The sequence below is a fragment of the Carettochelys insculpta genome, chromosome 31, assembly GCF_033958435.1.
Source record: "Carettochelys insculpta isolate YL-2023 chromosome 31, ASM3395843v1, whole genome shotgun sequence".
Lineage (NCBI taxonomy): Eukaryota > Metazoa > Chordata > Testudines > Carettochelyidae > Carettochelys > Carettochelys insculpta.
The window spans coordinates 9,692,988-9,719,449 of NC_134167.1; the positions used below are offsets into that span (position 1 = coordinate 9,692,988).

The window sequence follows — 26,462 nt, forward strand, 5'->3', positions numbered from 1 at the left end:
ACAAGAGCTGTCTTGGTTTCCTTTAGTCCTGAGCTTAAACAGTTTACAAATAGGACACCTACTGCTAACCCATTCTTCACTGATGCTATCAGCCCCTGCTGTGTAGGTTACTGATGGACCCTACAAGCATCCTGTGCCAAAGGGCTTCAGCCTAGGAAATCAGGGCAACTAACTACTAAAGGGATCTAACTATAACTTTTGCAGAAGACAGCAGACAGGCCCAGGAGGGCCATGGGTACCAACAAGAAATGAAGGTGTGGGGAGCGTACAGCATCCTTTATGCTGTCATGGAGGCACCACTCCAGAGATCACTAGCAGTGCTCCCGTATGGGAAAAACTCACATAAGCACTTACGCATAATGTAGAATGGACGTGAGCAAAAACCACAAGTAAAATGCCAATGAACAAGAGTTAAATTCTAACTCTAAACCATCACATAACTACCCTTCTAAAGTTTTTCCTAATCCCACACCTAAGTCTCCTTTGCTGTATGTTAAGACCATTAACTCTTAATCTGCCTTGAGGGGGCACAGAAAACAGTTTATGACCTATCTTCTTTATAACAGCCTTTGGCATAGGCGAAGTCTCACTAGATTCCCTCCTTGGTTTTTCTTTGTCAGGACGGAGGAGGCCCCTTGTGTTTTGACCTTTCCCCATCGTTCAGTTTTTCTACCCCTACCATATTTTTTGCTCTCCCTGCACTCATAACTTAATCTTACCTGAAAGACAAAGGTATTTGTGTCTTTGTCCTTCAGTTAACATATTGCTCTCCTGGCCCTTCCCACCATTCTCCCAATTATTTATTACTCAGATTCATGCCACATCTAAGCATAGATTGTAAGCTATTTCAATTACAGCCTTTGATTTTTATGACAAATACACTTATGAAAATTACAATAAGTATCTCCTGTAATTTTGTCTGTTCAGTAAGGGCCCCCTTTCATCTTTTACCTTAATGAAGATTTCCTGTGAGTTTCTGCCAGGAAGTTACTTATTCTAGTAACTTTGATTGTTTAAATTCCCCTTCCCCCAACCAGTTTTATTTCTCTTAAACTGTTTGAGTCAAGTGCCCTGCTTACTCTTCCTGAGTGCACTGTAAATTAGAAAGTCTGACAGCTGCTTTAATCTACTGAACAAGAGCAGTTATAAATCTAGAGAGCTTATTACATAGGGGTGTGGGTAGTAGCATGTGGATCTGGGATATTTAGAGTGTCAGGAAGTCAAGCATTTGGAAAATGTTGCACTAGGAATACAGCACGTAGACGGAGGCCTTGGCTTTCATGGAGGACAGTCAGAAATCTTTGCACTTTTGCTCCAGCACTCAGGCATCTACCATAGGACTAAACTAATAGCATGAGAATTGCTAAAAAACAAACACTCTCTATAGACAAGGTTACATACTTGCCGGCCAGACTTAGGGACCCTGTGGAAAGTGACACTAGCACTTCTGTGGAAGCTAGGAAAAGGGACTGTCTTCCACAGCTTCAATTCTGACAGCTCTTACTGGCTGTGTCAGGAACAACAAAGTGGAATCATAGAACACAAGAGCTACGTCTACACGTGAAGCCTACATCGAAGTAGCCTATTTCGATGTGGCGACATCGAAATAGGCTATTTCGATGAATAACGTCTACACGTCCTCCAGGGCTGGCAACGTCGATGTTCAACATCGACGTTGCGCAGCACCACATCGAAATAGGTGCAGCGAGGGAACGTCTACATGCCACAGTAGCACACATCGAAATAAGGGTGCCAGGCACAGCTGCAGACAGGGCCACAGGGCGGACTCAACAGCCAGCCGCTCCCTTAAAGGGCCCCTCCCAGACACACTTGCACTAAACAGCACAAGATACACAGAGCCGACAACGAGTTGCAGACCCTGTGCATGCAGCATGAATCCCCCGCTGCAGCAGCAGCAGCCAGAAGCCCTGGGCTAAGGGCTGCTGCACACGGTGACCATAGAGCCCCGCACGGGCTGGAGAGACGGCGTCTCTCAACCCCCCCAGCTGATGGCTGCCATGGCGGACCCCACAATTTCGACGTTGCGGGACGCGGATCGTCTACACGGTCCCTACTTCGACGTTGAACGTCGAAGTAGGGCACTATTCCGATCCCCTCATGAGGTTAGCGACTTCGACGTCTCGCTGCCTAACGTCGAAGTTAACTTCGAAATAGCGCCCGACGCGTGTAGCCGCGACGGGTGCTATTTCGAAGTTAGTGCCGCTACTTCGAAGTAGCGTGCACGTGTAGACACAGCTCAGAAATGGAAGGGACTGAGAGGTCACTGAAACCATTTTCCTGCCCTCATGGCAGGACCAAGCAGTCTAGACCATCCCTGATGGATGTCTATCCAACCTGTTCTTAAATATCTCCAGTGACGGAGATCTCACATCCGCCTTAGGCAATTTATTCCAGTGTTTAACCACCCTGACAGTTAGGATGTAATGCATAAGATCTTTTTTTCTTACCATACCAGGTGCAAACTACTGTGAAGATGGATGATTGTATGGAACAGTGGCAGGAATGCTCAAGAGTTGGTAGGTGGGTGAAGGAAAGGAGCTGTTTAGGGCAGAATTAAAAACTGTGGGTTAGAAGGGAAATAAAGCATCTGAAGAAAGCACAAGATTTTACTACATTTCTTCCCCCTGTTCTCACTACTGTTGTTCTTAATGGTATGCATGCCACTCCGCAGGAGAAGTGTTTCCCTAAGCAGAGTACAAGAATAGACCCTGGGAAAGCCACATGTGAAGGGAGGGACGCTGCTCACCTCAGGAAGAATTATCCTAAAATAAAAACCACATGCATTTTAGCTATCCTTGAATATTCTTGTGAGAAATGTAAGTTTGTGATGCAAAAAAGGATGATAATCTAAATCATTAGGCATTTGAAGGAGCCACTTCCTAGGAAATACCATTTTGATCATGTAAAGGACATAGGCAACATTTGAAAACCACTTTGGGCTACAAAGCAAGGAAACCTAAAACACCAATGATGGGGTAGCACAGCTGTGGAAATGCACTTCAAAAAAAGATGTGAGCCGCAGGAATTAACACTCCAGAACATTAAAGAAAAATCTGAGAAAGGATGAAGAGATGAATTCCAGTCCAGATATATCTGTCATGGCTAATAGCTTTAAGCAAGTCCTGCATAAACATTAACTATTTAATATATTGTCAATACATTATTCCAAAGAGGTGTTAAATCCATTATAATAATGGGGAAACAGGCAAAAAGTTTACATAACCTATTCCAAAGCCACAAAGAGAGTCAGTGATACAGCTAGAATTTAAACTCAGGAATTCTTGACTCCCAGTTCAATTATGTGAAAGTAGGGCAATGTGATACCAATGCCAGTAAAGATACCAATCAAATTTTGTGAAAACAAATATTCGGTGATTTTACAACTAGCATAAAATCACCCATCTTAAGTCAAGTTCAAAGCAAATATATATCCTAATTTTCTAAATGAACACTAGCTTCAAACAGTTCTATTCTAGGAGGAAGAAGGAAAGCTTTTCCTTAAGGTATTTGACTCAAGCTAGGGTTATTTAGGCAGCTGCCTTGAACCCAGTGATAACTGTGATGGGATACTAGAGATAACCAGATTTTTTTTTTTTTGCAGTCCAACAATACCCAAAATAAATGCTCAGTAATTGGCAGACTGATGAACATGAATCACTCTTTTTCAGAGCAGTTATTGTGAAAACAGATCTTAGAACAAACCATTTTGCAAAGGGATTATGGAAGGTAGGAAATGCAGGTGATTAGCCATGTGCCTTTGGTATAAACATCCTGCTCTTCTGCTGTCTCTTTGAACTCACTTTGATATGCAGTAATTAATAGTGGCTCAGCCCCTGAGGAGAGGCTGCTGCTGCTGCCCACCCCTCACTCATTCTGTTGAATCCTTGTTTTGAACTATTGATCAAACAGATTTAAAGAGATTTGTTAAAGCCTGGGTGGGCTGAAGAGGAAGGAAATGAGGGGAGAGGAGGAGATTGAAAACAGAGCAAACTTTGGCTATAAATACTCAGAAGGACAGAGCTCCCCTCCACAGATTTTTCCACCTAGGTTAGAGATGTAAAGTGTAAGAAAAGGAATTTTATTCAAGAAGTTTTATTTTGCAAGATTCATAAACATTCCATATTTGCTAAGTCTGTGTTATTTATTTTGAAGGTTCAGCTTCCTCTCAGACAACACTGGCAAGTGTTGTAGACTTCCCTGAGGAAACCCAGATCAGCCTGCCTGAAGAATGGTGGCAGTCTTGCTCCTGGGGCTCAGCTGGGTCTGTTCCCCTTTGGCCGCCCTCGTCCTAGACTACAATGCCATCAAGAGTTCAGCTGAAGTGCAGGGCACCAGGAAGGTGAGAGCTTTGGGGCTTGGTTGGGGGCCTGACATGCATTTCCCAGGGTAAAGATCTCAGAATATTTGCAATATTTTGCAAAAAAACCCCAAAACCTCACAATTGATTTCAATTTTTAAATGGAAGAGTTACAACCAGTGTTGCCTGTAAGCTGAACACTTGGGCAGCTTCCCAGGAGAGATTCAGGTGCCACTCAACTGATTAGCAGAGTGCCCATAGCTGCTCACATGTGTTTCTGTTGGTGGTGCACATCTGCATATGTCTCGCTACTCATAAAATTCATTCCACCTTTGAATGGAAAAAATTAGAGGGAAGACTGGTTGTAGTAGTGCTTAGCTCAAAGTATTAGTGTAGTTAGAGGTGCACAGAATATGTTTCTGACCCAAAGAGGCCTACCGATAGGATAGCAAATAGAACTCTAATATTGCCATAACTGTTTTATATTTCTAGGTGGAGATATTTGAAATACAGAGTCAGGTGGAAGAAGGGGAATGACATCAAGAAATCATTCTATTAAAATATCAATGAAGAGCAAGTGGTGGCAGCCTTTCAGCACTGATCAGCTCTTCAGCAGAGCATTATGCTTTAACACTGAGTGCAGAACTGGGCAAGTGAAGGTTCTAGTCCTGATCTGGGAAGTGATATTAGCTAGTTACACGACTGTCTCACGTAACAAACGCAACTGTGCACAAAGGGCTACTCTGAAAATATTTTGTTCATAGGATATTACTGTTATGTGCTGAAGATCACAACTGAGCAGGGTCCAATACAGGATAGAGGTGCAGCCCTTGTCCTCAAGAGCTCACAATCAAACAGGAGATCATAGACCAGAGCCCAGAAAGATTATTTCCACAAACATATTGGACTGATGGGTGAAGGGGGCAGTAGCTTTTTGGTGTAATCAATATACATTCTACTCTAAATGCTGATTTAAGAGCCTTCCCCACTCTATGGAATTCTCTTTTTTTTTTTGTCTTTGTAGAGTTCACAGTGCGTAACAGACCAGGACTGTAACGCTAACAAATTCTGCCTCCGGCCAGAAGATGAAGCACCCTTCTGTGCTACCTGTCGTGGGTTGCGAGGCAGATGTAAGCGTAATGCTATGTGCTGCCCAGGGACCATCTGTGTAAATGGTACGATATCATGATTTAGTGTCTGTGATATTTAAAGACTGGTAAAGATTCGAACTATACCATAAAGATTATAAATCCATAAATGCAAAAGTGGTCAGTGCTAGTTTTAAAAATTTTGTTTTCCCTTACCTGCTGCTAATCTCGAGGTAAAGAAATGCTGGGGCGCGCAATTAAACCAAGCAATTATCTTTACTGTAAGGCATCTGTAAAATAAAGTTCCCTACATGCAGCTGAACACATTTAGGCAACATGTACATTACTGGGAAGATCAATCCTCTGGTACAGACACCTGAAATCATCTTAACAATAGCAGTCGACCCCTGTACTCCTCGCTATTGTGAGACACAAGGGAGGTCGACGGGAGAAAAACTCTCCCATCAACCTTCCTCACTGAAGACGGTCAGGTAAGTCAATTTCAAATAAGTCAATTCTTGCTACACAATTGCCATTGGTAGAATTGTGTATCTGAAATACACTCATCTTCCTAGTGTAGACCTGGCCTTAGACTAATCGAGTTGATCGTAATGAGTTCAAACTGATAATTAGAAATTGCACACAGTTCGTAAAGGATACTAAAGATATATAAATGGGGGCAATGGAAGAAATCTGGCCTGTAGGGTTAAGGACAATTAGAAGAATTCTTTAAATATACCAGTAACAAATTGAATCTGAACAATTTCATGGGCCTGCTATCAGATAAGAATGTTAAAGTTACCAAGAAAGAGATAGAAAAAGACAAACATTCAGTAATAAATCTGTATTTGTAACCTCGGTATTGCAAACCCCTCAGGAGGGGAGGTTGTTCGGAATTGAACAAAATGTTATGTTTGTTTTCAAAAGAATATAACTGAACATTCAATTAATATAGCTTTAAAACTTTACTATGCAGAAGAAAAACATTGTTTTCAACCATCTTAAATTTAAATGTAACAAGCAGAGAAACAGTTTCCTTACCTGGTCCAATCTCTTTGTTTAAACTTCCCCCTTTTTTGACTAGTAGTTTAAACACAGTAGTAAACTGTATTTGTGTTTTATTGCATCTTTGCTACTGCCTGATAGTGTGCTTCCAGTTCCAAGTGAGGTGTGTGATTGACTGGTCTGTTCATAACTCTTGTGTTGGTAACTGAGGGTCCACTGTAGCACAAGATATTATAGAGATTAGATGACATGTTAACATCTTTTCTATTCCTTCAGTAAGCAGGAACAACAACTATTGAATATTTTTGAAACTGTCAGGATAATCAGCATCAAAAATAAAATAAGAGCATTGCTAGAGTTATCTGAACCATTAATACAGTAAACTCTTCCACATCTGGCATTCTATTATCCAGAACTCTCAAATAACCAGCATTATTAATCATAAGCAAATTTTAGTTACATTTTCCATAAGTACAGTATAGTGAAAGTAAAAACAAAGACATATAGCATATACAGTATAAGTTTACAGTGTACAATACTACTGTGTGTAGTACTCTGCATACATTTTTTTTGTTTGCTTCTTAACATCTAATGTTGTTTTTGTTTAGTGTTATGCATTGCTAGGTATACCTATCTATTATCCAGAATATTTGAATATCTGGCAACCTCCCAGTCCTGGGCTGAAAGAGTTTACTGTAATGATTTCAACATGTGTTGGAATACTGGAAAGTTCCAGAGGATTTGAAAATAAGCTCATGTGCGCCAGTGTTTAGAAAGCGTAACTAGCATGACATAGGCCAGTCTGACATTGATTTCATGTAAAAGAATGGAAAGGACGATAGGAGATCCAAATTAGTAAAGAATTAAAGGATGGTAGCAATTGATCACCATCAACATGGTTTTACAGAAGGCAGATTTTTAAAAAAAAAAAAGTGTGCATCTGAAATTACAAGTTGGTTTGATATAGCTGCGTTGACATGATATATTTTAATTTCTGTAACATGTTTGACTTAGGGCATTTTTCATTACAAGGGAAGATTAACCCTGCCACAGCCTATCTCCCAGAGTTCGATTAGTGCACGCTAAACTGGTCATGGTCTATAACCACCTATATAGAAAAAAGGATTCTGACAGTAGACATCTGGCTTTTTACTCTAGCAGATGAAAAGCACAACGAGATTCAATGGTTAGAAACTGAAGCTAGAAAAAGTCAGAATACAGAGTGCGAATTTTTAAGCTAAGCTCATCAACCATTAGAACAATTTGCTTAGGGACATGGTGAATTCTACACCACTTGAATTCTTTAACTCAAGACTGGATACCATTCCAAGACGTTGTGCTATAGACTTACAAGCTCTGCTTGAGCTGACAGACAAGTTACTGGATGAGACTCTATGGCCTGTTATGCAAAAGGTCAGACTAGATGCTCATAATGGTCCCTGTTAGCCTTAAAACTCTATTCAGGTATGAACTTATAAAAGCATAAAGTTATGATGTAGGAGGGAAAGAGACAGAAGGATCCATTTCATATCTGGTATAAAAGATCACTTGCAACTATGTCTGTATCCCATTCCCCCTCTCCCCTCCACCCCACTTATGCCCATAATTACGGCACTTCCACTTTTGTACCAGATGTTTGCAGCCAGACTGAAGAGGTGGCCCCAACGGAAGGGAGGAGGACCAACAAAGAGGATGGTTTTGCAACTCAACATCAGATCCAAGAAGGCAACTCCAAAAGAGGACTTGTCAGATCTCAAAGCAGTAAAGGTAAAATGTTCTTAAAAGCAGGGGAATAAGTACATTTAATCCTAGAGGAGAAATGTATTCCCTACTAGAAAAGGAAAAAGATATGGAAGTGTGCGTATGCAATCTTCCATGAGGAGAAGGAAAAGAGCCCTAGAATACTATTGCATAAAAAAATTAAAGAAATAAAATTATGCATTGGGGATAACCACATTAATTCCCAGTGCCCATTTCAGAATTAGGCATTTTGAATATTAAATTGTCAGGATTTTTTAAGAAACAAACCGATAAAATCTTGTTTCTATAAAAATATAAATTGGGTTACTTACTAGGTTTGGATGCAGTGTTGTTGAAGCCATGTCAGTCCCAGAATATTAGAAACAAGACAAGTAAGGTAAAATTTTTTGATATTCAAGTTCTCCATAAGCTCAGAAGCTTCTCTCTCTCACCAACAGAAGTTGGTCCCTAAAAGAGTCTCACCCTCTTTGTCTCTTTACTTACTGGGAATATTTTGACTAGATTCTGGGCCCTGCTCTGGTGGTGCAAAACAGCCAGAACACTGGTTTAATTACTTTATCTGGAAATGCCTTTTCCACCCTTGGCACAGATGGCTTCTCTGAAGAGATCTTTTTGCAAGGCTGTTCCCAGCTTCCAACCACCCCATTGAGCTAGAAACAGCCAGGCTTAAGTTACTGCAGCCTGTGCAACCCCAGGCAGTTCTAGAATACAGGTGCCACAAAGTTGGAGTACAACTACATTTGTGTCCTTCCCAACTCCTGGCTGCAGCAGCACGGAATCTGGATCTGTTTAGCTCATCACTAATCACCTTTCAAATGTCAGAAACCAACTTTGTTAGTTAATGACTAGCAAAGGGTTGGGAAGAGGTCAGGCTTTGTTAGTAGAACATGCAGCCATGTGTCTCCATTTATTTAAATTGGGAGCTCTAGTTCATGCTCAGAAATCACCGTTGTTAAATTAGCTCATTTTTCTAAACAGGTCACTGCTAGGATGTGAAGTTCTGTTAGAATACTGCTCTTAGAGGTTCTCCTCATATTGGGCCTAATACAATGGCAAGCACATTGCCTGCATCGAAAAACAGGTAATACCCACCTGCTACATAGTGCTTTTCATCAGCAGATTTCAAAGCACTTAAGAGGTCAGAATCATTATCCCCATTTTACAGGAAATGTCATATGATTCTCTCAAAGCAAAGAATCAGCTATGTAATCTTGTTTGAGGAAGGGAGGATGAGGTTACTGAAATGCTTACAGAGGCAAGAATGTAAGACATGAGAAGCAATTTTCCTGCTTTACTGGAGTAAGAGACAGTACCCACTGCAGCCCCTACAGCCCCCTATCTGCTGTGGCTCTGCCTTCTGGGAAGAGGGTGAATGACTATGCAGGCTGCTGTTCTTCCTTTTCCCCTGGCTGAAGCCATGTGCCTAGTGGTGCTTGCCTCCTTGCCACTCCCACTGGCTGAAAATAATGGACAGTGGGAATGGCTGGGTGGTGGTGCCTGCAAGTGCAGGGCTACATGGAACCACCTGTTCCCTTCCATTGCCCATAGGAGCTGTGCCAGATAAGCGTCCCGATTCCCTGCCCTCTCTCACAGTCTCCCCAGCTCCTCCCACCAAGACCTCCCTGGCAGCCTCCTCCGAGAGAAGAATGTGGGGCGGGGCTGGGAGAGAGAACATTTTCAAGTACATAGAAAAGGTTGTTACAAAGAAGTGGGAGAAAAATTACTCTCCTTAACCTGTGATAATAGGACAAGAAGCAATGGACAAACTGCAGCTGTGGCAGCTTAGGTTGGACATTAGGAAAAAGCCCTGTGAGGATGGCTAAGCACTGGAATAAATTACCTAGAGAGACTGTAAAATCTCCATCACTTAAGATTTTCAACAACATGTTAGACAAACACCTCTCATGGTTGGTCTAGCTAATATTTAATCCTGTCATGAGTGCAGCAGGCTGGATTAGATGACCTCTCAAGGTCCGTTCCAGTTATGATAATTTACATGTGCAATCTGCAGACAATGCAGCTTTTTAAAAAGTAACAGAAAAATACACCTATAACAGTAGTTGCCATTAACTGTTGGTAACTGATGTTCCACAGGCACCACACTAGCTAACTTCTTTGGTGGAAAAAAGCAGATTGATTTCAAAATGATAGAACTGGGAGGAATTAGGAGCCCAAAGATCTTTATCATTTAGGAAAAAGAGCCTCACCCGAAAGAATCCTGCAAGCCTTGTCCGCACTTGTGACTGATGTTTAACCATCATTGGGCCTGTGGATATTTAGGCTGGTAATCAGCGAGAAGTCTTAACAGGGGACGACAGAGGGCTTTCCGCAGTGGGGCAATCAGAACTGGTCTGAACCAAGACCCACCTCTCTCTGCTTCCAGTCCTCAGTGTCACACTCAGTGCAACTTTCCTCTGAGCCGCTGCCTCAGTGCCCACCACTCAAGCCAAGTACCTGAGAGACATGGGGTACGTTACACGTTTTATTCTGCTTGCTGCAGGTCAAGAGGGAGAAAGCTGTCTTCGCACATCAGACTGTGCCTTTGGGTTTTGCTGTGCTCGCCATTTCTGGACCAAAATCTGTAAGCCAGTTCTCACCGAAGGGCTGGTCTGTTCCCGCCGGGGAAACAAAGATGTTGCTCAAGGTCCAGCAATTTTCCAGCGCTGCGACTGTGGCCCTGGTTTGTCTTGCCGATCGCTGGTCATTGGGATGCCCCAACGGTCTCGCTTAAACATCTGCCAAAGAAGCTAAAGAGCCAATAAGCACTGGATCCACAGGGACTGCATGGGATTCGCTGTCTATTCCATAGTTAATTTATGCACTAGTCTCTAAAATTATTCCTAAACTTCCTCCGGCCAATGGAGCCCTGCACTGTAGCAAACATCTAGCTCAAAGTAAGATCTGAACTCAGGGCAACCCAAGATATATATTTTGTTCACATACCATACAACTCTGTTGCATCCTCGAGACTGCACCAAGTAGGTATATCAGACACTTACAGACTTGCTCTACTTTGCAAGAGCACAAGGGATAAAACACCTTTTTGTTGGCTCTCTCAGCCTATCTAGGATCCCTTTTTATAGCTATCATAGCTGTAGCATCTATACAAAGCGTAAAGTTCTCCAGTTGGTTCCCGACTATGCTGTCATTTACTAAAAATAAAATTTAAAAGATTACTAAAGGAACTAATATATTCTTTTTCAGCATTTACAATTTGTCAGTAGTTTCAAATTATTTCCTGAACATTCCTAGGAAGTTCAGAGCTACAAAAGAAAGCTGTCTCTGCTTCTGGCTCCATCTCAGAATCAAATGATGGAATCACATATATAAATGTCAATTACCATCAAAAAGTGCTTCATAAACTATTCACAGAGCAGAACCAATGTAAGAGACAGATTTACCTAGGGCAAAAGGTAGTAGACACACAAAACACTGAAAATCTTTTGTTCTTAGTGTTTTTGGACAACTATTCTCCCCAAAAATCCCCTGGGATCTTCAATGTCAACACAAACCACACTGGACCTGGATTTCTGAAGTTTCATCCAAAATATCTTTGTCTCCTGATATGCACTCAGTAAACTTCTCCCTACCTGTACTAAACCCTGTAGTTCTATAGAGTCAGTTAGACCATTAAGACCAATGGTATTTGAGAAAGTGGTGAACCAGTCACAACTGGGGGTTCCAAGGAAAGTTATATAGCAACTTACACTGTCCCTAGCCAGCACAAGGGGTATGATTTGTTCATTCACTCTCTGTAGTATTTGATATCACAGTGAATGTTAATTGCTGTGAATGTAAAACCTGTGATACCTCTCATTTAAGGATTTCAAAAAGTGCTCTGGGTACCAACTTACTTAGTGGTTGTATAATTAAAAATATAACATTTCACCTGCCATTTAAACAGTCGCCACTGAGATGGAATGTGCTGCCAGTTTAGAGGATACATTTACAGGTCAATAGTAACAGAGAGGAAGCCGTGCTAGTCTATACACTATCAAAACAAAAAGCAGTCAAATAGCTCTCTGGCTATGGTCTGAAGAAGTGGGTCTGTCCCACAAAAGCTCACCTAATAAACTATTTTACTAGTCTTTAAAGTGCCCCTTGACTGCTTTTTGTTTTGATAATTACAGGTCAGGGTAGGAGGTGAAGACCTATGGGAATTGACTTGACTCTCTGCCAGTCCTTTCCCTCTCTAAGTGCTATGATTCTAACGTACAGCAATATCTATTAAACCAAACAGTTTTCTTATACAATTGTTCATCTGTCATGTTTAATAATAGAGTTGAGTTTTCTGTTATGGCTCTCCAACATTTTTCAACAGAAACCTGATGCTTTCAGCTTTTTAACAGAACATCATCATGCCTGTGAAGTCTGCCATTTTGACCTTGCTTTCAAAATTTCATCAAAATGTATCAATACTAAAAAGCAGTTCTCTTTACATGAGGAGTGTGATCATGATCTTGTGTTGTTACTATCAGAGACGAGAGGATATTGTGACTTTTGCTTCATTATTTTGCATCTGTTAATTTGGCACACAATTTAAAATATTCACCATGTGAACACATTTATGACAAATATATTGGTCTTTTGTAAAAGCCACCATTGAATACACTAATAGTAACTATCCTTGGTGAGCAACAACACTGTAGGGGAAATAATAGAACAACTGTGCCTCCTGAACAGAGATCCAGTACCCCAGGGAGAAAAAGGCAGACTATTTATTACTAGAAGACAAAATCCAGACCAATTCCCAATTTAATCAATGGGGAATTTTATCCTGAGGGAGCTGCTTTTCTTCAGCTGCACTGAGATTTAACTTTGCACCTTCACAAAGGGACTAATTAAAATTTATATAAAAACAAGTCTGTATTAAAGGGATTTTTGAATAAAAGGAAAGTCTTCAAGTTGCAATATTAGGTGATTTACTTTTTACAACACACTTTACTGCATGGAATTCATTTAAAAACTATCAGTAACACACACCTTCTGAAGTAACATTCATGCAATAAATATGCATCTATTCTTAACCGATGATTATTCAGAAACGATACAAAAGTGAGCACTGTAGTGGACCTATGACAGCAAGTTATTCACTCCGGTCTTTTGGCTCTCGATACTTCCACTGTATGTAATCAAAGATGTCCTTTTCACTCTCTACTGGGAGAGGCTCTCCAGCAACTCCTGTAAACATAGTAAAGACGACAGACCAGGTGAACAGCAGCAGCTTTGCTAGGCATTATGAAGATTAGCAGTGCTGCACAGACACCATATATAAAGCAAGGGCAGATCTAGTTGGAAAAACAGACTGACATCTGAAAGCCAAGAAGTTGCGTGAAGGAATGAAAAAGGAAAATATGAATTTAGTTCATAGTTAGATAAGGTCTAAAAACCCCAAACTTCTATGCAATCCCCTTTTCTCCTGACAAATACATCACAAGGTGTTAAACCTATCACTGTAAAATGCAGCAAATCTGTATCCCAACCCAGGGTTGTCTGTCCTAAAATTTTACACCCTAATGCAGTTTTCTGAATACACACCATCACCAATGGTCCTATGTGCAGATATTTTATACACACGTGCGAAACATTTTGTGCACCGAATCATGTGTCAATGCGCACTACCTAGCTGAGGGTGCTCTGCTCTGCTATGCAGATGGGTAGCATTTGACTCTCTGCTGAGCGGCTGAACAAGCGCCCAGCTTACAGGAAACACTGACCATCCGTTAAAATTAGACTGTATGTTCATCTCAACCCAATTAAGAGAGCTAGTCTTGTTAAACTGCTAGAAAACAGATGCCTGTTCTGATTGGCACAAATAGTGAGGTGGCGTTCTCACTGAAATCAAACGTCAGAATTCTACTGAGCTGGATCAGGCAGACCTGGAACAGGGATACCCTGTGTGGCAGTGCTGCTTGGGTACAGGGTAGATGCAAGTTGCCTCTTGAGGTGAGGTAGGTCTCTGATGTCAGATATAACTGTAGCATTTGGCAATGGCCTTTGAAACATTCAGGTTCTCAGGGCAAGTGTGAGCCTAACAACCCCTCATCACCAACTGGTAAAGAGTTCACTGTTCTGTAAGAACTACTGGCAGCCCTGACAAACTCACTGGTCCTACCACATTGCTTTTGTAGGCTATAGCCAAAGAGTCAAGTGAGGTGTCTAATAAAAGCATGTCATACTGCAAGAACTAAGTAGGGATGATATTTCAGGAATTGTGCATATGTGCTGAAAATAATTTTAAAAACCATGTTCCATGAATCTGAGACAAACAAAGGAAGTTTATTCATCTGTCATGGGGTTGGGTATGTAAATTAAGCATTGTAAACCAATATAATGTAAGCCAAATCTATACATGGAGTAAACAGGAACAGGGAGACAACAGAAACTGAATCACAGTGGGCCACCCTGATTTTGGGGACAAAACCATCAATTTGGAAGACTAGAAGACGACAAAAGGGACACCTCTTTGTCCTTCAGTCCGGAACCAACAAGGCAGTGCTTTCTGCATTCATGAAAGGTGATCTCAGCCATGCTGGCCAGCACTGCTGGGAGACTGCTTTCGGCAAACACAGTAAAATGCCTGTCTAATTCCATGAAACACATTTTATACGTAACCCTTCCTGCTTCCCCTATCAGCCTTACTATCTCTTAAATCTTAGCTTCTGGTGATAAACTTATGATTATTTTCATTACAATAAAATTCAGTGCTGAAATGTTACATAGGAGCCGACCCTCAGTTCAAACAAATGCACTTATGCTGGTACCTTGGGGAGAGTCTACTAATTTCTCTCAGTATTCAGTGACAGGAGTGAGACACTGCAAGGTGCAAGCCAGAGCCTCTGGAGACTAGTGCGTGCTCATTACTAACCTGCACAATAAAAGATCTGTGGGGGTCGGGAAAGTGGTCTTCATATGGCCGGGGGGTTCGGTTACAAGGAGCTGGGCTACAGCATGCAGCGACAAGACCACTTCACACTAAGCAGAAGTAGTGGTGAGGTGCTTTCCGACCCCAAGTACCCCTAATGAGCAGCACAAGACACACCAGAAAGAGCACTTTGCACAGAGATCAAACTCACCAGTAACTCCCAAGGGCCGGATTGTGTACTCGTTGATTGTGAAACCCATTTCCAGGGCATGAGTTCTCATGTTCTTATTGAATATGTCACTGCCTGTGAAGTACAGTACCCCACAATAATACTGATCCTTGGGGATCAGCCTAGAGTGAAAGAACAAAGCAGCACAGTAACAAGTCAGCTCTAATTCATGGAAGGGGCAGGTTTCTTTAGCCTTTATTACCAGTTACAGCAAATTCCAAAGTTCTACTGGCACCATATTACAGGACTCCGTAGAACTATTCAACTATTACCAATAATTAGGATGCAATACCCTCAAATTTCTCTGTTCAAGAGGTGCTGGAAGTGAAGGACAGCAATGAAGAGCCTTGTTCTGGAACCAGGCTTGCTTTGCAGTCAGGGAGTGGGACATACCACTTTCATAAAAGCCCTATCATGAAGCAGAGTCAGTTGTGCAGTCCCATTTTGTACGATTCACATGAGGAGGTGGAATCATGATAAATACCCCCATTCTAGAGGGCTCTTACCAAATGTCTACTCTATACTTGGGGTGAAGGACCGAAGAATGAAGTCACTCTATTAATGAACTACAGTAAACTCTTTCATATCCAGCAACCCTGGGGCTGGGAGGTTACTGGACATTTAAATATTCTGGATAACAGAGAGGTATACCTAGCAATGCATAACACCAAAGAAAAACAAGATTAGATATTAAGAAACAAAAATGTATGCTGAGTACTTTATTCGCCAACAGTAGTATTGTACCCTGTAAACCTATACTGAATTTATATTTACTTTCCCTATACTGTGTTTATGGAAAATATAACCAAAACTTACTTATGATTAAAATGCTGGTTTTTTGAGAGTTCCGGATAAAAGAATGTCAGATATGAAAGAGTTTACTGTATATCTACCAATGTGCATTACGTATCCTCATGAAATGCAGAATATTGCCTTTACCCCCCTCAAACAACATTCTGCTGGCTCTCTCTCTTATACTATGGAAGTTTAACATCCCGTTTTGTACGATGCAGACAAAGAGGCAGATTTATGGGAAATACCCCTTTTTAGATGATGTTTTAACAAATGTCTGTTCAACCCTCAGGACGCAGGCAGATTCCATTTACATTTTACCTGATATCAATTCTCCTGTATGGATAACTGGCTCCATCTTCTTTGTTCGGCAACTGACACACACCCTAAAAGGGAACGAGAAAAGGGGATATTATAAAATGAAATGGAACAGTTTTGAAACGCACATCATGGTTGACTTCAGATGGAACTTTTTTTTTTTTTTTTTTTTTTAAGAGGAATGCCCTATTTCTGAAAGTCAAGCCAGAGGTTTTTTTCCCCCCTTTACTTTGATTTAGACGTGAAATTCATAGCAAGGCTGTCTGAGCTTAGCCACTAACTTCTCATGTGCCAGAAACTGGCATTTAAAACTGAAGAGGATGATACAGAAATGCAAAGCAGAACAATCTACATCTTCAGGTAACCAAGGGAATTATTGAGGGAATTATCATATCAGAAGATGATCCCTCTGAATCTTGGACAATTTCACTTGAACACATGGTTAACTAGACCAAATTGTGAATTCAAGACAAATTTCAGGATCACCACTGGGGTTGGCTGAAGGAGGTCAGTGACAGCAAGGTGGGAACATACTGACCTAAGAGATGTGTGGCAGTTCTACTAAAAAGGTGTGTAATGGCTCATGGGACAGGAAAGGGTGGATCAGCACTGAAGGAATCAGAAAGTGAATAGTTGATAGGGTGGATGAAGATGTGGTGAACATTAGTATATCACAAACTCCGATAAGAAGTCACCAGGGGATGGATTTAGAGTTTGCACTCCTTACATACTATTGCTCCCACTTCCCCCCTGCCTTTTTTTCTTCCTTTTTTTTCCCCCAAAGTAAACAATGCAAAGCTACACATTAACATACAAAAGGAAACAATGTTCATTATGAACATTTCCACACATGTAGCTAAGCCACTTTTTTTTTTTGTAATATAAACACAATGGAATAAAATGTTTCTTGGGGAAAAAAAGTTCTGTCTCCTTTAGCTACTGCACAGATGTACATTAACTCCCTACAATAAAATGGTATTACTAGCCAGTTATTACTCTGCATTACTGTATAAACTTTCCTTTATCAGATATGTAACAGTATTATATTTACTGTACATGTCACAGAGATACTGCTTTTTACATGAAATATTCAGAGAAAACTCACCATGAATTTCGTATCACCTTTTGACAAGGTGTCTGTGATGAAGTGGATTTTTTCCAGTTGTTCTACAACTAGATGCAAAAGCTTTGGCTAGAAAAAATAATTAATGTTAACGATAAACAAAGTGAAATGAAATATTATGTCAGAAAGAGGCTAAAGAAAACTACAATCAATTTATATGTAAGAAAGATAGCAAGCACATTCCAGTAAACAAGCAGCTCTCTTATTAGTGCTGTCAACTCTGTGGAGCACTTTTACAGCATTAGGCAAAAGTGATCATGCCCTCTTCCTCAGAGGGAAGTAGTACTAACTCCGTAGTGGCCTGAGGAGCAAGAGATGGAAATAAACTATGTTCCTCACAGCAGTGCGAAGGCATTAGCTATTGAGCCACGCCCACACACAGTGTGTTCCATGTATCATGTATGGAATTTTTTTAGTGTATATAATGGTTAGGCAAAACAAAAGGCACAAAACGGTTAACACATGCAACTCCCAAACACGTGAAGACAAGTTTACGTAATCTCAAATAACTATGTTTAGATCATGCATCCAGGATTCCTATTAAACTATGGCATCAAGAAATAAATGCAAAAACCTGTAACACGAACCCAAATGCAAAGAAATTTATGATTCTATGATCTGTTGATAAAAGTTTATGAACTCAGCTTCTAAATCATAGTTTACAGAGAAAGACAGGCACCTGTTTGGTTGATTCAGAAGTGTAACTTGGATGGGTCAGGAGAACATCCATATCCCCACTTGATTCTGCACCTGAAAAAGTAAAAAGTGAAAAAGAAACCCTCACTGTAAATGGTAAGAATGGACCATGGAAGGTTGTTTGAATACAAGTGCTGAAGAAAACAGAGGCTCCTCTAGCCACAGAACTAGCACAGAATAGCTAAGGTTCTTAATAAAAGGTAAGGCAAACACCTGTCAGGAGAAATGCATGTAATACACTCAGCCTTGCCACAGCACAAGGATGATCTCTTGTGAGTCTCTCCAATGGTACATGTTTATGGCTACATCTACACAGAAAGCCTCTGCCAACAGATGTCACTGTTGGCAGAGACTTCCCGATAGGACATCTGTTGACAGACTGAAGCTACACATACAAGCAGATTGAAAGAGTAATCCACTCTGATGACAGAGAGAAGCCGGACTCCCCGCTCTCTCAACAGAATCACTGACTGCAAGCTCTGCAAACAGGGCTGCCCGGTGAACCGGAAGCCTTCTGTCGACAGAAGCATCTACAAGGGCACTCCGTCGACAGAGGCCCTATACCCAAACAGAGAGAGGTATAACTCTGCTGGGTGATGAGAGTTTGTTGACAAAACCAAGTTCAACAGAGCACCTTAGCTGTGTAGACGCTGTGAGGGTTTTGTCAACAAAACCCAAGTTCTGTGAACAGAAAGTGTAGACATGGTCTATGATTAATGGGGCAGCCCCATCAACATCTCAACCCTCATGCGCAACTACTAAGAATTACATAAGGGACCCAACCCAATTTGCAACGGATTGTAAAAGCATTCAGTGTCTTTCTGGGCTGCAGCCTGTTGAATATTTTCTGTTATGTGCATCCACTTACATTTGATACAACTTAGGGCAGAATGCTTAGAGCTCTGACAGTTGGCTAGCTTAGTGATTAAAGTCAAGTCAGATGACTATATTTTATGAGCCTTACTGTAGCCCTGACAGGTGGCTTTTCTAGACTGGCAAAACTATCTGGACTCTATCAGCCAGAAGAAAATTAAAGTGCTTTATTAAACTTGTATTCTGCTCCTGAAATAGGAATTACTCATTCTTTGGTGTTAAAATTCACAGTATCCCACTGGGATTCTTTTTATATTGCACCCATTGCTTTGTACATGCAAACTACTCTAAGCAAAGAGCAAGAAGTAAGTTAATTCCACCTGGCCAGTGTGACAAACTTCACATTAAGAACTACATCCATTAGTACAAATTAAACCTTAAGGTCCCTAATACAGTTATTTTGAAGTTTTGGCTCCTAGAACCATAATATAAATGTGACAGTATTGGGGAGCACCAACCTCGCCTGAAACTGCCACAGACTGTAGCAATATATTCGGGGTCCAGTTTCTTTATCTCTTTTAATACAATCTCCTGTTGAGGGGAAAAAAAGAAAAAACAAAAACCAAAGAGGTTAAGTCATTTGAGCTGACTCTTCACTTGTTCTCACCACCTCACTTTGTTGAGGAAGATTCCATCTTACCTGCATCTGTAACATCTCCTCTCTAGAGATTCTTTTCTCAAAGTCATCAAAATATCTATACCGACAAAAAAGGTGAAGGACTATGGGTAAGGTAGTGCACTTAAAGTTTAATCAAACAAGCAAAAACTAGATAAAACACTGTACATTTTACATTCAAATGGAGTGATTAGAAAATAATAAACTTAGACAGTCAAAGTAAATGAGTGATCACACAATTCCGTTTCATAGTCACTTGCACTCCATGTATTCCCATCGCTGTACGTTCTCTCTTTAACAACCATTAAAGCTGAGTTCAGAGGCAACAGGAAGTAATGCTGTCATTCCGGAATATCATATCAGGAATTTCTTCCACTGCCTTCCAAAGACAAGGACTACACGACTTTAAAAACAGATTGGTCAGCAGCAAGTGAGGAGCTGTCCCTGGACAGTGGTCAGAGGCAACCCACGCCATAAACTTTTCCAGAAGGCAGGCTCTCAGAGATCCAGAAACATTTCAGATCCCGAGTGAAAAATCTGCATGTCCCTCACCTTTAGTAACTCAAAAGCGGATGGGCTGAGCTTGACTAAACCTTTCACAAGAATACATCAAGCACAGCTACCTATGGGTGCTTTAGCCTTAAAGAATGTACTAAAGGATTTTTTTTTCTTTTTTAAAACAGAAGCTAAGTAACTACGTCCATGAAAATGAAAAGTATCTTACTTCAGCCCGATGCGCTGATGATGATTCAGCTTGTGTTCGTTCTTCCTGAGATCTGGAAGAAGCAGAACAACAGAAAATCACTTTCGCAAATAGATAATGAGAACATTGTAAAGATGATTTAACTCAAGAACACTCAGACAATAGCAACTTGAAAGAGAAACAAAAGAATAAAAGTTTTTGTCACCCTTGTAAAATGGAATGCATGCAGTATCAGCTACTAAAATCATGCCCCTTTGCCAGGACACACCTCTCAACCCAGTGTTTGCTGCAAGGGCCTTCCAAAGCCCATTAAATAGGGGCCTGTTAAATTGAGAGTCTACTGTAATAATCTTTTCAGATTTACTATCAAACACTCTGAAATTAGCAAAGTTTATGATCACTCACCTTCCAATGTCTTTATTCCTTCATCCACAAGCTTCCTAGCTGCAGAAGGGCTGCAAAGGGACAGGGCACCTCATAACCAAATTGAGACAGTGAAACCTCTCTAGTGGAAAATGTCATATCCAATAGTAGAACATTACAACAGAATTTACTAACAAATTATACCAAAGTTTATCATCATTCTCCTGTACCAAAGCCATTTCTTACATTCATTCTCACATTCTCCTTCAACTTGGCCCACACTGCTTGCATGCACCAGGAAACGCAGGAAGAGGATAGGACTCAAGCGACCTTTAGCACTGGCTCGCCAGCAGTATTTGGACAAGTCACTTAATTTTTCTGTGCCTTGGTTTCCCCACACATAAGAAAACAATGTTACCCACTTTAAAAAAAAGTTTGCTATGGGAAGGCTAAAGTGGATTGTCCTTAACCTGGTTTTCTCCAACACCTCCAGGAGCCTCATGCAGATTCCTTTTGGAATCTCCCATCTCTCCATGCGTGTTGTTGTCTGCATCTCGCAAGGCTCTGTCTTTGGCTGTGCCTCTTTTCCTTATGTTATACGCAAGTGAATTCATGCACATGGAAGCCACGGACTACCATCTCTTTGCTGCAATTCCATTTCTCCTGGGCTACTCTTGAATCTCTAATAACTTAGTTTGGATGTGTTCATGACAGTTAAGGGTATGCCTTCACTACAGGAAAGATGGACCATGGCAGGGTCAATCTTCCAGAGTTCAATGCAAGTGTGCCTAGTGGGGGTGCATTATATCAAACTTACAGTGCACCCCCATCAACTGTGGTACGCCTGCCCCCACTGGGGCAAGGGAAGTTGACCAGAGCACAGGATCCCATCAGACCTCCTTTGAAATAGGTGGCGCAGAAGCACACATTAAGGTATGTTGACTAACTATGTAATTACAACAGCAGGAACTACATACCTTAATCCAACCTTACCCTGTAGAATAGGCCTGCCTTCAGTCTTTATATTGTTTCTTCAGATCTTCTAGCTCTACACTGCGGTTAGAAACTCTTCAAGTAGAAAGAATCATACAAAAGAAATTCTTACCCTATGCCACTAACTCGGGTCAGGAAATTGATAGATGCGCTTGTATCATCTTGTCGAATCTGGAGAAAAGAGATGGGTCTCTAATTCATTTGAAAAAAATGTCACGGGAAGACAGAGTTACTCAGTGAGTTACTACTCTGGAAAGGGCTTGTAGCCTTTTTAGAACTGATCCATTACCTACACATCACAGACTCATGCCATGATTGTTTAGATCTGTTCAGGAGAAACCTGAACATGTGGATTTCAGTGGCAAGTCCTTGGCTCAAGAATTAGTTTTCATTTCCAGACAAGAGCACTTGATGCTCAGGCAGATGTTATAAGGCTTTAAGTAAAGCTAGTATTTTAGTGGAAGAAAAAAAGCCTTTTTCAGTTTCTGCTGACGTGCATTCAAGATTTACAACTGCATTTTTAAAGGTATTGGCTGAACCCATGATTATACTAAAATAAATTCTATACACTGGAAATAAGCACACAGAGATACTTTGTCAGATTCTAGATGCACTGGCAGAGATGTGTGAGCCCAAATTCAGAAAAAGAGGAGGAGGTTGCTGCAAGTCAGAACTAAGGTGCAAGTGGAACAACTGCATGCAGGCTTCTTTTCCGTGTCTGTACAGACTAAGAAAGGTGGTCCTGACTTAAAAAATCATATTTCCATGAGAACCCAGTTCGTCAATTTGGTGGTCAGAATAGGCTGGCAGGCAAACTGATCCCATCCTGCCTTCCAAAGACAAGGACTACACGACTTTAAAACAGATTGGTCAGCAGCAAGTGAGGAGCTGAAATATTTCAGGAGACATACAATTTTATTTCAGGACTCTTTTTTGTTGGTTTGTTTTTAGATACCCTATTTCCTTCTTTATACTCCCCTAGTATTCTACAGGCATGTCCCTCCTACTTGTCCCCAGCCTCTCCAGAAACAGTAAAGAAGTTGCATAGAGTTAGCAGAAAATCTTGAAAGATACAAAGAAAAATGCCCACAGAGAAAAAAAGTAGTTCACCTTTTCAAGCTTACGTAGTTTTCCAGTGGATAAAAACTCATCAATCTTCTCAGCTATTTTAGCCCCTACTCCTTCCTAAAACAGGAAAAAGGAACCAACAAAAAAAAAATCTAAATTTTATCTTCAGGATAACTAGCAACACAAGTATTACAGATAAACTAAATTCAGAAACTTGCAAAAATAAGCACAAACTTACAAGATGATACCTGGGAGACAGAAGAGCTGCCATGCTTTCGCTAATGTTCAGAATTTTAAGCAGCAACCTTATAAGCAACAGAAGCAGACTATTTTTTCTGTCATAAAATGAAATTTCAAAGTAGGCTTTTAGCAAAATTTACAATTCCAGTACTAAATTAAAACCTCTGACAAAACTCAGGAATTACCATACTATAATGCACCAATATATTAACACAAAAAATGGAATTCAGTTGTGAAAATGATAAGAACTTGGATAAATGATCATCTGGTTTATAACTTACCAGTTTCCTTGCCTCAGCTCCGCTTTTTATCTTGCTTGGATACTTTGATATAACAGAAGCTGCTTTTCTATATAAAAAAAATGATAGTTCTAGTCATTTCTCAACCTTCAATGAACAGTATCAAATAAAGACAAAGATTTAGCACATGTCCACCACATAGTGCACTTTGCGTGATACCATACTGGAACAATAGCACTGCATAACTACCCCGCTTTCTCGTGCACCAGGAATAAGAGTTCACAAAAAAGCTTCTCTTACAACAACCTGAACACCATTTTCCTCAAAGCAACCAGTAACACGATTATATCCTTTAACATAAAGGATTTATACATGGACCGTTGTAAATAAGGTCAACCGTAATGCAACAAACTTACAAAAGCGTCTTGTTAAAAAGACCCTTTAGCCATATGAAATATTTTCAGAGGGAAAAGGGGCTGATGTTTTCCATTCTTCTGTTTTGGTCTCCCCACCCAGGACCAGCTTGGAAAAATATGAAAAAAAACCCAAAAACACTTATGTGAAATAGTTTCTCTCAAAATGAACAGTGGAAAAAGAAATGAAGAAAAAGCCTAAATGAAACTGGAATACATTAGTAACTTTATATTAAACAAGTTCATAGAATGGCTAGCTTTAGCTACATCTACACTACCGTGGAAGATCGATTCTTCCAGGGTTTGATTTTGCACACACACGAAATGACACTCTCAGGGATCAGTCAACATCTGTGCTCCTCGCAAGAGGTGAGGAATAAGGAAGGTCAAAGGGAGAATGACCTTCCCCTGTATAGATAGGCATGGAGATCAATCACACGTGTCGATTTTAGCTATGCAACCGGCGTAAATGAAATTGTGTAACTGCGCTTGATTTCTATGTCTAACGTAGACATTGCCTGAGTCTACGTCAATGCTTACTGTATATTATATATGATGTTTAATAGCATATTGTCAATCTGGTGTTACTATTCAGTAGACCCACGATTTACTAAGGGATTGCCTTCTTGCAACCCCCACCTAAGTCAAATTTCCCACGCAAAGCAGGGGACCCAGGAAAGTGAGGAGAGCACCAGCTCTAGTCAGTTTCCTGGCTCCAGGAGGGAAAGGAGCTGGAACCAGCCAGCAGTCTGGCTCTCTGCTTCCCTCCATTTGCAGGAGCTGGGAAACTGACCAGCATCAGTGCTGGTCAGTTTCCTGGCTCCCACAGTGAGGTGGGGAGCCTGGAACCAGGTGGTTTCCTGGCTCCACCCTCCTCTCAATTAGTGGAAGCTGGGAAACTGACCAGCACATTGTTGGTCAGTTTCCTGGTTCCCAACAAAGCAAGGTGAGGCTGTCTTTCTCCCTGGCTTCCTGCAGAGAGCTGCAGCATGGCTTTTCCCAGCTGGGGAAAACCAGGGAGAAGCCGCAGCAGTACGGGTGTCTGTCTGCCCAGCTTTCCCAACTGGGGAAGCCATGCAGGCAGACAGCCACAGAGCAGCTTCAGGTTGTGCTTAACTTGCATTAACACAAGATAAGAGCAACTCAAAGTCATGCATTTTGGGAGTTTACTATACAGTAGAGGTATCTATCAGAATTTACTGTTGACCCTTCAATACTGTACTCTGTCAACTATATTATACAGTCATTTTCCACTCAGACTAAGGGACAGAAACTGGCTTTTTGGCTCATGAGGATACTTATGACTTTGACTTTCAAACATTTTATATTATTGTTCTATTTGCCAACAAACCAAAATCTGCATCTTGACACCTTGCTGTACAATGGCTGTGTATAGGAATCCTTCTTCAACTCAGTACAGCACACCAGATGCCACTTTATGCACTGACTTACACAGCACACAGCCCCCTTCAGAAATGTCCCCTTGCCCAAATAAATCATAGAAACATAGAATTCTAGGGCTGGAAGGGACCTGAGGAGGTCATCTAGTCTACCCCCCACCTAAAGCAGGATCAACCCAAACTAAATCAACTCAGCCATAACTATGTCAAGCTGAGACTTAAAATCCTCTAAGGATGGAGATTCCACCATCTCTTTTGGTAACGCGTTCCAATGCTTCACCACCCTGCTGGTGAAATAGTTTTTCCTAATATCCAAACTACACCTCCATCTCTGTAACTTGAGACCATTGCTCCTTATTCTGCCATCGGTCACTACAGAGACCATCCTTTCTCCATCCTCTTTAAAGCTCCCCTTCAGGAAGCTGAAGGCTGCTATCAAATCACCCCTCACTCTTCTCTTCTGCAAACTAAATAAGCCCAGATCCCTCAGCCTCTCCTTATAGGTCATGTGCTTTAGTTAGTCTATAAGGCACCACAGGACTTCCTGTTGTTTTTGAAGACACAGACTAACTCAGCTTCGTCTCTGATATTAATTATTTTCGTTGCCCTCCACTCGACCTGCTCCAATGCATCCACGTCCTTTGTGTAAGGGGTGTGTGTGTGCAGAACCGGACATAACACTCCAGATGTGACCTCACTAGTGCCCACTAGAGGGGAATAATAACATCTGTAAACGTGCTGGAAATGCTTCTCCTAATGCTCCCCAAAACGCCACCAGAGCGCCCAGAGGGTCCCATCCCTGACGCGGCGGCGAAGGCAGTGCCGGGCCGAGCGGGTCGCCCAGCCAGCGGGGACCTGGGGACGGGGGACAGGCTTACCTGTAGGCGTTGTACTTGTGGATGGCCCGGTTCACGTTCTTCTCGTAGTTCGCCAGCTCTGCGGAGACAGGCACACACGGGGCTTAGCGCACTCCGGCCGCCCGGGTCGGCTCACCACCACCCCACCCCGCAGCCCACCCCACGCACCGCTCAGAAAGTCCGTGATGCCCGTGTTGGGGCTCTCCTGCGGCGCCTTCCGCTTGCTCATGGCGGTCCCGCAGGCCCGGTGCGGGCGGAGCGGTGCGAGCGACAACACAACTTCCGCTTCCGGGGAAAGGAGGCAACAAGCCACAGCCTCCTGCCTCGGCCCCGCCCCCGCCGGCAGGAAAGAACACAAGGACGAGACGCATTGTGGGTACTTCCCCTCCCATTAGCCATCGCGGGGCGCGAGGCAGTATGGGAGTGGCACTGCTTTTTTCAGCACCCACGTGGCTTGAGGCTCCCACGTTGGCACAGCAGGTCTGTAGGGTTTCCCTCAAGC

The 26,462-nt window shown here is 41.7% G+C and overlaps 2 protein-coding genes across 4 annotated transcripts; one reads left to right on the forward strand and one right to left on the reverse strand.

Moving 5' to 3' along the window:
• The first annotated feature begins 4,249 nt into the window (after positions 1 to 4,249).
• On the forward strand, positions 4,250 to 13,107 carry DKK4 (dickkopf Wnt signaling pathway inhibitor 4). Its single transcript, XM_074981645.1, has 4 exons — positions 4,250 to 4,360; positions 5,343 to 5,493; positions 8,044 to 8,178; positions 10,673 to 13,107. The coding sequence occupies exons 1-4, from the start codon at positions 4,250 to 4,252 to the stop codon at positions 10,921 to 10,923; spliced, it is 648 nt and encodes a 215-aa protein (XP_074837746.1). The 3' UTR covers positions 10,924 to 13,107.
• Positions 10,792 to 26,256, reverse strand: POLB (DNA polymerase beta). Of its 3 annotated transcripts, none has more exons than XR_012642942.1 (15): positions 26,129 to 26,256; positions 25,982 to 26,039; positions 23,333 to 23,399; positions 22,854 to 22,928; positions 21,856 to 21,914; positions 20,793 to 20,842; positions 20,409 to 20,460; positions 19,709 to 19,763; positions 19,527 to 19,599; positions 18,179 to 18,249; positions 17,482 to 17,568; positions 16,380 to 16,444; positions 15,249 to 15,388; positions 13,156 to 13,353; positions 10,792 to 10,919 (listed from the first exon to the last, which is right to left on the reverse strand). XR_012642942.1 is itself a non-coding variant. In XM_074981644.1 (14 exons), the coding sequence occupies exons 1-14, from the start codon at positions 26,187 to 26,189 to the stop codon at positions 13,259 to 13,261; spliced, it is 1,008 nt and encodes a 335-aa protein (XP_074837745.1). In that variant the 5' UTR covers positions 26,190 to 26,256; the 3' UTR covers positions 12,455 to 13,258. The 3 variants fall into 3 exon arrangements, 1 of the variants encoding a protein (XP_074837745.1); XR_012642943.1 differs by having other exon boundaries at positions 10,799 to 10,907; XM_074981644.1 differs by lacking the exon at positions 10,792 to 10,919 and having other exon boundaries at positions 12,455 to 13,353.
• Positions 26,257 to 26,462: the final 206 nt, after the last annotated feature.

Bases quoted from the DNA above. Each gene is read 5' to 3' on its own strand.
- DKK4 (XM_074981645.1), top strand. From the start codon at position 4,250: ATGGTGGCAGTCTTGCTCCTGGGGCTCAGCTGGGTCTGTTCCCCTTTG. The intron at 4,361-5,342 runs GTGAGAGCTTTG...TTGTCTTTGTAG, and splicing joins AAGTGCAGGGCACCAGGAAG to AGTTCACAGTGCGTAACAGA. The intron at 5,494-8,043 runs GTACGATATCAT...CTTTTGTACCAG, and splicing joins AGGGACCATCTGTGTAAATG to ATGTTTGCAGCCAGACTGAA.
- POLB (XM_074981644.1), bottom strand. From the start codon at position 26,189: ATGAGCAAGCGGAAGGCGCCGCAGGAGAGCCCCAACACGGGCATCACG. The intron at 20,461-20,792 runs GTGAGTGATCAT...TGCTTCTTCCAG, and splicing joins AGGAATAAAGACATTGGAAG to ATCTCAGGAAGAACGAACAC. The intron at 17,569-18,178 runs GTGCCTGTCTTT...TATTTTTTCTAG, and splicing joins CTTCTGAATCAACCAAACAG to CCAAAGCTTTTGCATCTAGT.